Source organism: Mytilus edulis, chromosome 12 (assembly GCF_963676685.1).
Source record: "Mytilus edulis chromosome 12, xbMytEdul2.2, whole genome shotgun sequence".
NCBI classification, from domain to species: Eukaryota; Metazoa; Mollusca; class Bivalvia; order Mytilida; family Mytilidae; genus Mytilus; species Mytilus edulis.
Window position 1 is genome coordinate 16,106,045 of NC_092355.1, and position 11,984 is coordinate 16,118,028.

The 11,984-nt window shown below is 33.5% G+C and overlaps 1 protein-coding gene across 2 annotated transcripts; it reads right to left on the bottom strand.

Annotated features, from left to right (window-relative positions):
* Nucleotides 1-3,242: 3,242 nt before the first annotated feature.
* On the bottom strand, nucleotides 3,243-11,570 carry LOC139497298 (uncharacterized). Of its 2 annotated transcripts, none has more exons than XM_071285487.1 (4): nucleotides 11,340-11,570; nucleotides 5,449-5,498; nucleotides 4,308-4,580; nucleotides 3,243-3,691 (listed from the first exon to the last, which is right to left on the bottom strand). In XM_071285487.1, exons 2-4 carry the CDS (start codon nucleotides 5,483-5,485, stop codon nucleotides 3,261-3,263), a joined length of 741 nt encoding a protein of 246 aa, XP_071141588.1. In that variant the 5' UTR covers nucleotides 5,486-5,498; nucleotides 11,340-11,570; the 3' UTR covers nucleotides 3,243-3,260. The 2 variants fall into 2 exon arrangements, with proteins under 2 accessions (XP_071141588.1, XP_071141589.1); XM_071285488.1 differs by lacking the exon at nucleotides 11,340-11,570 and adding an exon at nucleotides 9,410-9,433.
* Between the last annotated feature and the right edge of the window lie 414 nt (nucleotides 11,571-11,984).

The following is an 11,984-nucleotide window of genomic DNA, read 5'->3' on the forward strand; positions in this document are numbered from 1 at the left end:
GATTAAAACTTATATGTCGTGTAATACCGATGTGTTTTGATTACCTTAGCTGTATTTCGCAAAACTTTAAGAAATTTTTGGTCCTCAATCCTCTTTAACTTTGTACTCTATTTGACCTTTTAAACATTTTCTGATTCGAGTGTCATTGATGATTCCAGTGGAAATATTTATTTGCTTTTATTTGGCAAAACTTTTAGGAATTTTGGTCCTCAATGCTCTACAACTTCGTACTTTATTTTGCCTTTTTAACTTTTTCTTATTCGAGCGTCATTGATGAGTCTTTTTTAGACGAAAAGCGCGTCTGGCGTATTTATTTGGCACAACTTTTTGGAATTTTGGATCCTAAATGCTCTTCAACTTTGTACTAGTTCGGCTATATATAAATATTTTGATATGAGCTTCACTGATGAGTCTTATGTAGACGAAACGCGCGTCTGGCGTACTAAATTATAATCCTGGTACCTTTGATAACTATGTATGTATACCTTTTTGATCCTGGTATATATAATGAGTTTATTTGATAACCAAGAAAGAGACAGTCCAGAAATGACGACCACACATGGAAACAAGTCGGTATTTGTTCTATTCAATATGTTCAAGTTAAATCATTAAATATTTCGATTTAAAGAAATTTTTACCAGGAATTTGACCAGAAAAGAAAGACACATGGAAAAAAGTAGAAAACGCCGTAAACTACCGAAAACATGGCCTGAATAAAAAGCTCTTTCACCAGATGTCACTGCGGTTTTCAAAGAGGGGCAACAAGTTAGCAGAGGTACATTCAAACTAATGAATCGAAAATAAACTGACGCTATGGCTTAAAAAGAATAACAAACAACAAAACATAAAACACGTTATAGAAAAATAAACACTAAGCAACACGAATCCCGCCAAAAACTGGGGGTGATCTCAGGTGCTCCGGAAGGGTAAGCAGATCCTGCTCAACATGGGGTACCCGTCTTGTTGCTCATGTCATTACAAACCCGGTAAATAGTCTAATTCGGTAGGTCACATTCGTAAAAAGGGAACGGGTTTCATGTAAACTGACCTGTCAAATATATTCGATTAAAGATAACTAAAATGTCGTATAGATGTGCATTAGTATGTTTCTGAGTTAAGTGTGGTGTCCATTCAGCTACAGAAGTATACATTACTGTTAAGGGGCCAACTAAAACCTGCATCAAGTTGAGGAATTTTTCAATACGTTGAAGTCCAGATGGTGGCCTTGAGGTGTGTACTACTCTTTTTGAGGTGTTGTTGTCTCTTTTTAAACGCCAAATGAAAATAGTCATCAATTTGAAGTAATTCTTTTATTATTATCAAATTGTGGACAGGTCTGTTACTGGTTTCAGTTTTTTATTTGATAATTAAAAAAAATGTATTTAATGCATTCAAATGAAAATGCAAACCCCCTACTTCATCAAAGTAGCGAGAAGCAGTTAAAAGAAGGGATTTTGATGCCACAAGAATCGACAAAAATAGGAAAATTAAAAAAACGGAGAAAAACCTGTCAGGAAATCTAAGTTTCGTGATTTTATCACAAGGCTTAGCCTGTTTTCATGCTTCAAATTTGACAATAAGAACTCCTAGTAAAATAACATCCTATATGTTATGAACATGTGGTTATAATATTAGCGAGAAGTTTTCTTGTTTGAGTTGTACAAACATTTTATTTTATTATGTCACATTAAATAATAAACAAGTGGAAAGAGGTAGCGAGAGAATAAAACACGTTGAAAAGACTGCAACATTTACTGAAATAGAAGTGACATTTTGAGCACTGAATGGTAAGTTGATGATTCGGTAGGGAATTAAATCAATCATCGAAACACACTACCTAAAAGTAGTACAATATACTGTTTCTGGCGATATCCATTTGACGTGACTGTGTACTTATACATCCCGTCATTGTGTTATTATCAAGATAATTTGTGTATTCTTGTCCTTCATATTTGCTGGTATGCTTTGATTTTATGCCATTTTGTGTTGCTTTGATACATATGACGTGGCTCTATGCGTGCACATCACATCTTTGTATTATTTCTCTATGATAATTTTGTATTCTTGTCTCGTTTATTTCTGGTGTGCCTTTTTGTATTTTTTTGATACGTATGACGTGGCACTGGACTTATCTCGCCTTTGTGTTAATGAACTATTGTAGACTTTTGCATTATTGTCTTTCATTTTTGATCTGTCCGTTTGCCTTTTTTGTGCTTTTTTACATATTTATTACATATAAGTGATTACGATACTAATACAATGTTGTCTGCTGTACCCCTATTTTTGACATTTTTACGTTTTTGTCAGTTGTAACCGTCATACAAGTGATAGGTTAAGCTACCTATAAAACCAGTTTTAATCATCCATTTTCTACATAAGAAAATGCCTGTTCCAAGTCAGGAGTGTATGCCAGTTGCTATGCATTCGTTTGATGTGTGTGACCTTTTAATTTGCAATTTGATTAGGGAATTTTCGTTTAAAAATTTTCCTCTGACTTCAGTATTTTTGTGATTTTCCTTTTTACCGTACTTCTAAAATCAGTAGTGTTACAGTACTATAAATATCAGTACTGAAAAAATCCGTAGAGTTGACGTACTGCAAAAAATCTTCTGAAAAAAAAACAGTAGCGTTACAGTACTATAAATATCAGTACTGACAAAATCCGTAGAGTTGAAGTACTGCAAAAATTAGTACTGAAAAAAAAACAGTACTGAACAAATGTATATATATTTTTTACCTCTTACATGTTTCTTTTGTTTTCTTAAGTTTTTGACCAAAACACAAAATATAGTTAACTTACTACCAATTAAGGGGAATTATTCCCATAAAATAGTGTACCAAAAAAAAAAAAAATGAAAGCAACAAAAATACCGAACTTCAAGCAAGATCATTATATAATGGAAAGTATCTTATCAAATAGCAAACTCAATAGCTAAAACACATCAAACGAATATAAAACAGATGTCATATTCCTAACTTAATTACATGTATTTCCTTTCGTAGAAAATGGGGGATTAAGCCTTGTTTGATAGATAATTAAACCTCTCTCTAAACAGTTGAAAAAATCGTTATAAACAAATGTAATCAATGAGTTGATTGCAGAGCATGACGAAATATGCGTCTAGCTTGGTAAGTTAGTCTGTTACCTTTGATGTCTTTTTAAACAGTGTCAATGACAAACCACCAGGTTATGAAGGACTATTGTTGCCATGAGTCTTTTTTAAAACCCAACTAAATTGATATTAGTCTGGAATATTTTATTAACAGAAAATAACATCGTAATTTGTATTTTGGCATGTGAATGTACTAGTATGGTCATCGTATGCATAGCTGTAAGCTGTTGGGCAAGGATTCTTAAAAACTGCATGATAATCCTTCGGCCACGTGGCAGGGTTGCACGTTTGCGGTCGGTTATGTGCTCCGGCACAACAGTATTCATCCCTATGGAAGGCAACACAAGCAGATTTACAACCCACTACACGGCCGTTAACTACTTTTTGTAATTCTGAAGGACATATGGCATTCATGTCTGTTCTACAGTAGGCTTCCTTGCACCAGTAAGCATTACCTCCACCATATCGACTCGTGGGTTTAAGGGTCAATGGAATGTTGAATCCATCCACCAAACTTAGATCGTAGAAATCCTGTGGGGAGTTTAAGGTTATCTCTGCAAGGGATGCTGGCGGTTCACCTATAAGGAATGGATAACATGCAGAATTTAAAGGAATATTGGTTGAATACATTCGATTACTAAGATAGATTTAAAAAATATTCTACAAGCACGGTGATCAGAGAAATAACGTTTATGATTTTTTTTTTAAACAAAGTACAATTTGCTTATATTATAGATATAACTATGCTTTTGTTTCGTTTGCATTAATAAGACTTTGTAATAAAAAATATTTACAAGAACAATTATAATGCACAAATATTAAACGCAGCTAGACCAGTTCATGGTGTCATTAGTCACTAAACCAGGTTTAATCCACCATTTTCTACATTTTAAAATGCCTGTACCGATTCCGGAATATGACAGTTCTTGTCCATTCGTTTTTGACGTGTTTTGCCATTTGATTTTGCCATGTGATTATGGACATTCCGATTAGATTTTCCTCTGAGTTCAGTATTTTTGTGATTTTACATTTTAATATGCAAATCTTGTGATATTGTACTATGCCAATTTCTTATCTACCACATTACTTCACAATCGAAAGTTCATTTAGATGCGGAAAGTATATGTTCTTTGTTCGTGGATAATAATTCATAAATCTATTCAAATCAGGTCAGGATAAGAGTTCTAAAATTACCTGTTGAGTGATGATTTCCACAATCTAACCAAGGCCCACAGTCCCCTGTATCACAGTGAAAATGCCCATTAGTTGTTCTGCAGCCAGTTCGTCCCCACCAACGTCCAGCAATAAGATCATTCGGAACAGGTATATTAACAACCTGACCAGGACTCATATGCCATCCACCACCGCTGGGAGGTACGTACCTTGGATTTGATTTAGTTCTGGCGTACATACCAGCCCATACTGTATATCCACAGTTATTTCGCAGCGTAACAGTTGTCCCTGAACCTGTAATACATACATCATTCCTTTTCATGTTTATCTTCTGTCATTGTTCTTTATGTATGTTGTGTACGTAGCATTAAATAACCCAATAAAACTTATCATTCATGATAACACGAGGTCCGACAATAAAGGTACATTAAACAAAAAATTGATAAAAAATCGTGTTTTCATGATCCTAGCTTAAAAATGTAATTATAAGTATTGAATGCTTCTTTTTGTAACTTCATTGGATTGTAAAAGTGTTGACCGTGCGCACTTTTTTCATACAAAATGTACATCGGTCAACGCTTTTACACCCAGATGTAGTTACAAAAATAAGTATTCAATTCTTAAATAAAAATGTGGGTTTTTTTCTGTTTTGTTCACTTTTTTCTTTTGTTTTATTGCTGTTTGGCAAACAATCTAAAATTCACGATAACTATACATCGTTTTGAGTTTTTGAATGCCAATAAATAAAACGGTTGAATTAGGCACTATATAAGACGCTGTCAATTATTTAAAGACATGCATGATTTAGTTAATAATTGTTGGCTTAGGTTTTCGTTTACTGTAAGACGCCTTTTGAATTTGTTGTCTGTGATGGTTGATTGAGCATTACGGATCTATACCCCAAACGGAACTTTATTCTAAGAGTGACAAGGAGTGGGCCCGATGATCTGGCAAACCAAACTAATTTGAGTAAATACTCGTAAGCTTATTTTTTATATTGTTTAAATCCGATACACTTCATACTTAATTATTTGAGAGAAAAAAATCCTTCCATTCTTTCATGTTCTTTGTGAACGTATACCGCTGATAACTAGCAAATTATACGAGACCTTGGAACATTTTTCAGTAATATCACGAGGTTTTTCAATCATAGTATACGTACATAAATGCAGCAACCCAAGAGCTAAGAAATACCACATGATGACTCAATCTCTAAAATAAGTGAAAAAACATATATGTTATTTTTGACAAATTTATAAGTCTAGCAATTGAATATTGGACATTAGCTTTACGGCATAGTAAGGCCGTGTTCACACCTAGCGCCATATTTTTACAAATTTATAAGTCTAGCACTTGAATATTGGACATTAGCTTTACGGCATAGTAAGGCCGTGTTTACACCAAACGCCATATTTTTTTACAAATTTATAAGCATATATAAGTCTAGCACTTGAATATTGGACATTAGCTTTACGGCATAGTAAGGCCGTGTTCACACCAAACGCCATGTACAGTAAACTTGTTTACAATAAGTTTAATGTACTGGACATTGGTTTCACATTAAATTTGTTAATTACCTGTACATAATAGAGCTTTCTTGCAAATTGACGAAAAGTACGAACGAACGTAAAGGGAGCACGTATTACATTTCCATAATAACAGTTAAAGGAGTTTTTGTTTTATCCAGTAAAACAGCATTTTTTTCTAAATCAAGTTTATTTTTCAAAAATGATAATATCGCAAATAATACACGATTTTAATATAATTAAACAGAGAAAAATAGTGTCAAATACACTTACGTCCGATACGTTACTTACGTAAACCCAGAGTACACACATTTCCGCGGGAATTTTTTAAGCACGAGTTTCACGATTAAAATTTTAATGGCATTATTGAAGTACGTTAGTCTAAATTTAATGACAAGATTCACATTTATTTTCATCTTTTACAGTACACTTACATCCAATAGTCAAAGTGGAATATCGAGATTTGCTAAAAAATGATGCTACAATGTTTTTTAAAAAGTAATGTTGAATAAATCTAGAAAAAACAGATTTTGTAGATAAGGAAAATTAATCTACAATTTTGCACCATATATTTTGTGGATTTTTATAATGAACATTTAACAGTTCACATGTTTTAGAGATAGACGCGAAGTTGTCACTTATCGTCCAGTGGCTTATAAATATTTCAATAATCTTCAGGACTATAGGCAAAACGCAATTATACGCTAAAATAACCGTTCCATTGCTCCGGTGTATCATATATACACATTAAGAGAGGGGGCAATGAATATTACCAGGGGAGAGGCGATGATTAAAAAGTTATTAAACGAGTACAGCAAAGTATGAAGGTTATCTTTTTTTCCTCATTTTCATTTTATCATTTTAAGAGTTGCAAATTTTGAATCAAGGAAGTATTTGTGTTTTGATTTTTATGTAAGGGAAGAAGACAATGTATTTGCTTTGACATTTTCTAAGGTTAAACAGTGCAACATTGTAATATTGAAGAGTGGGTTGGGGGGGGGGGGGCTGGTTTTTAGCCTTTAGATGCATTTTTTTTCGTCTGACTACCCTATATTTAGGATATTTTGTAGGTGTTATCAAATTTTAACCTATTGTACGTCCCGAAATCCTAAATATATCTCAAGAATAATCCAATTTAATAAGTGTCGTTGCATGTAGGATAATTGTCCGAAGTTCCACGACTATTATCTAAATATGTCAAAATAAAGGATCCCTGAAACGAGTCTTACGTATGATTCGTCAAGCATACGTACCTTTCGTCAATTTGTAAGAAAGCTCTAATAGTTATCAAAAGTACCAGGATTATAATTTAGTACGCCAGACGCGCGTTTCGTCTACACAAGACTCATCAGTGACGCTCATATCAAAATAGTTATAAAGCCAAACAATACAAAGTTGAAGAGCATAAAGGATCCAAAATTCCAAAAAGTTGTGCCAAATACGGCTAAGGTAATCTATTCCTGGGACAAGAAAATCCTTAGTTTTTCGAACAATTCAAAGTTTTGTATCAGGAAATGTATAAAAATGATCACATAATTGATATTCATGTCAACACCGAAGTGCTGACTACTGGGCTGGTGATACCCTCGGGGACGAAACGTTCACCAGCAGTGGCATCGATCCAGTGGTGTAAATAGTTAGCAAAAGTACCAGGATTATAATTTAGTACGCCAGACGCGCGTTTCGTCTACACAAGACTCATCAGTGATGTTCATATCAAAATAGTTATAAAGCCAAATAATACAAAGTTGAAGTACATAAGATTTGTTCACACTTGTAAACTCCATGTTGTTTAAATGTTCATTACGTAGAACCGAATGTAAAGTTTTCGGACAACGTTTCTAGCAGTAAGGGAACGCCCACTTGACTTCAAATTCGGGGGGGGGGGGGGGGGGGGGGGGGGCGGGGGGTAATCGATGGAAATATTCCGAACCTCAATTGGATAATAAAAAAAAAGGTCCAACAGATGATACAAAAATATTCTAAATCAAGTTTCCCCATACATTGTAGTGTTAAATGTTGAAAAAAAATTGATTACCAGCATCGAATAAAAAACCGGAATAAAACGTTTGCGCTGAAAAATTTCTGGCTCAGATAAATTAACAAAATACACCCCCCCCCCCTTTTTTTTTAAGTTCAGTAGTTGCTTCCTTATGAAAGCCATTTTGATGATTTGCAGTAGTTTAAAAATAATAAAGATGTCTCGATTAAGCATTAGAAAACGTAGGCTGCAGCAGCGTGCTTACAGGCGAAGAATATATATTTTTATTCTCATTAAGCCAATGCATTACATCGGTACAGAGATTGAAGGAGAAGAAGGAATGATATATTAGGGATCACTATATTCCTATCTTGTCAAATGGTATTTCTTCTCCAAGGAGTATTTGGCAAAGGGAGGGGGTAATGTTTTTTTTTGGTTTTAAGGGTAATTTAACGGATCCGAAATAAATGTACTAGACAAACAATACATTTACCTCACACTGTTTAAGTAATGCATTTATGAGTAAATCGTTGTTTGAGTAAAGACCAGTGGCAAACATTTCTGTGCAAGTCAAGTCGATTCGGAAAGACCTTAACTTTCAAATGAATTATGTGTTCGGCAATGCTGCTGCTTTGAGTCTTGATAAGGGCTTAATAAAGCTACGTTAAGTTTTAAAAAAAAGCAAATAAATATATCAAGTTTAGACAAATATTTCTGTAAAGAACTTTAATAATAATTGTTATAAATATCAATTTTATTCAAAAATTGTTTTTCCTTAAATATACACAGTGAAACTAATGTTTTAAATGCCTTGTGTTGTGTACACTAAATCTACGCAAGGCCCTCGTCGAGTATCGACTGCATGTAGACAAAACATGTATTACACTACATCATGTAAACATTGAATTTTATCAATGGGTAGTTTACGTGTGAGTTACACTTACACAACACCGAGTTTAGGTCAAAGTTTCCAGTAGAGTACCATCGAGCAAGTATATATCTTTGAAATTTGACAGGAAACGTTCACAAATTTAAATCAATTATTTTCCATAGTGTTTTTTAGACTGCAATCTCCGAAAAATTACTTTTGTGTGTAGCTATTTCAAACAACCGTAAAAACGTTTTGAAAGGTGTAAAGACTTGTGAATACAAATGGGATGATTAACGGAGCTTATCTTTAATATTGTAGAAAACGTTATGTTTAAAATCAGGTCAGATATACAACTCTTTAATCTCTTATGCTTTCGGACAAAATTCAATCATGGTGTGACATAAGATTTTCTTGTTTAATTTCCATTTTGTCATTGTAGCTATTTAACATGACACTGTTTGACAAATGTTGTATGTCTTATTCACACTCCGAACTTCAAGTCATTACTTTGGTTCGTTGACATTGGGTAATTTTACTGCCTTACATCGGTTTAATTCATTTTTTGACATAAAATAAATCTAGCAAAAATTGTTTCAAAATGGGAGGGAAAATTGATGCTACGTTGTTTTCCAAATTTTAATTTCAGGTAAAAGTATTGAAAGAAAACGTGGTTGTATTAGCAATACCATTAGAATAAAGATTATAAAGAAATGAAAATTATGGTTATATAAATTTTAAATCTTACCTTCACTTAGTTGTAGCTACTATCAATTTGAGATTTTATTCCTCTGCAAGGTGTATAAGAAGACTTTAGATAAGACATAAAGGTCTTAAACTAAGGGTCTCGTTCATATCTTCTAGAACGATTCGTGAACTTAAAGACATACATTTATGATAAGACTATGTTAGGACTTTTCATATCTGTCGTGTAGGCCAAAAATTGTAGTAGAGGTCATCGGTCTTATTCATTGTTTATAATATAATGTTTCACATTATTCAAATTAAAAGTTAACAAGAATGTGTCCCTAGTACACGGATTCCCCACTCGCAATTTTATTTTCTATGTTTAGTGGACCATGACATTGGGGTCAAAACTTTAAATTTGGCATTAAATAAGAAAGATCATATCATAAGGAAAACTCATCTATACTATTAAACGAGAAGACCTCATTTTGGGTGTCGCTTCTCTTCTTTCCACAATAAAGTAATCATCATGCCTATGTGTCCTTTAGGTACAGTGCATAGTAGTATTTGTCATCCATTTTTATGAATATTCAGATTGAGTTATTTTGGGAGAAAAACAAGAAAAAACGCATCCGGATATTGAGTCCGTCATTAGGCGAAATTTTAAGTTATATTAGACTTCCGGTTTGCGTTTTTCTGATTCTTTGAACATACATATACTACTAAAGTGTATTTTCTATCTGCTATCTTTTTCAAGTTTACTATCCACGGCGGTCACAGAGTAAACTTAAAAGAGAGAGAATCTGTATAATATAGAAAAGACCGCCGTGGATCGATTAGTAACCTGTGAATTGAAAGTAAAAAGAAGGTGTGGTATGATTGCCAATGAGACAACTCTCCACAAGAGACCAAAATGACACAGAAATCAACAACTATAGGTCACCGTACGGCTTTCAACAATGAGCAAAGCCCATACCGCTATAAAAGGCCCCGAAATGCAATGTAAAACAATTCAATTGAAAAAACTAACGGCCTTATTTATGTACAAAAAAATGAACGAAATAAAAATATGTAAGGCTTAGACATAAACAAACGACAACCACTGAATCACAGGCTCCTGACTTGAATGTTCTTAATATACTAAATGTATGTTCATATTGAAATTAATAGAAAACAAAAAAAAATGGGAATTTGGCAAATAAAGGAGGGATAAAAAAAACACACACATTTTCCTGTCCCCAAGTACCTATGCCTTTTGATACTTTGCCTGAAATTCTCCAGTTATTACATCTTTTGCAAAATTCTTCCTACAACACTTTACATACTACTTTCAACCTTGCTCTGATTGCCCGCAATTTCGCGGGTGTGTTCTAGTACAATTTAATCGAAGACGCAAACAGTACATTTTGTATTTCAATACAAACTTGTATGGTATTGGGTTGTTGTCTTTTTGACACATTCCCCATTTCCATTCTCAATTTTATTTCAGTATACAAGTAAACAATCTAACGAATGAGAAAAATAAACAAAACTTTCTATGCGTGAAGAAGCTTTTAAAACCCAATATATGAATTAATCTGCAAGTGATCATGCACCAATAAATTCGTTGATATCATTATTAACGTTTTGCCAGATATTCGGTGTCCTCTTATTTTACCCATGTATGGCCATAAAAAAAATGTTCGCTAAGCACTAAGTTTTCTTTTCATATTTTCCTTTTAAAAGGTATTTTTAAAAGCTATGTTTGCTAGTACACGAATGCCCCACTCGCACTGTCATTTTCTATTTTCAGTGGACCATAACATTGGGGTCAAAACTGTAAATTTGGCATTAAATGAGAAAGATCATATCATAAGAAACATGTGTTGGACTTAAACTTCCTCAAAAACTACATTGAACTTTAACCTGAAGTAGGACAGACGGATAAACGTATGGACGCACAGACTAGAAAACATAATGCCCATAAATGGGGCATAAAAACATTTACTTACGTCGATCACAAGCTATATCTCCAGTGTTGCACAAATTAAAGTCTAAAACTAAACGAAAAGATAAGTCTACTCAATTTGCACATTCGGTTGTCTTTATATTCTAAAAATTGGTCACATTATAATTAATTGATGATTGTATGCAATAAAATATGTCATAAGATGATAAGTAAGCCTAAACATGTAAAGAACCGGATAATGCATCCGGATATTGACGACATGCATTTAAACAATGTTTAGTCATGTATGTATTTCTATATCATAATTAATGTTATTATACAAGTAATTGTACTATCTGCACTGAACTTGCAGTTGAAGTCGTAATAAACTGTTTATGTTCATCTAAAAATATACTACTTAAAGGGGTTTCCATGATTTTTCCTTTCTACTTTATATGTTGAGCGAAAGACCTGTATAAACTGTTTATGTGGCATGTTTTTATGCCCAACCTATGATAGTAGAGGGGCATTATGATTTCTGGTCTGTGCGTTCGTTCGTCCGTTTGTTCGTGTGTCAGTCTGTCTCGCTTCAGGTTAACGTTTTTGATCAAGGTAGTTTTTGATGAAGTTGAAGTCCAATCAACTTGAAACTTAGTACAGATGTTCCATATATGATCATTCTAATTGTAATGCCAAATTAGATTGTATA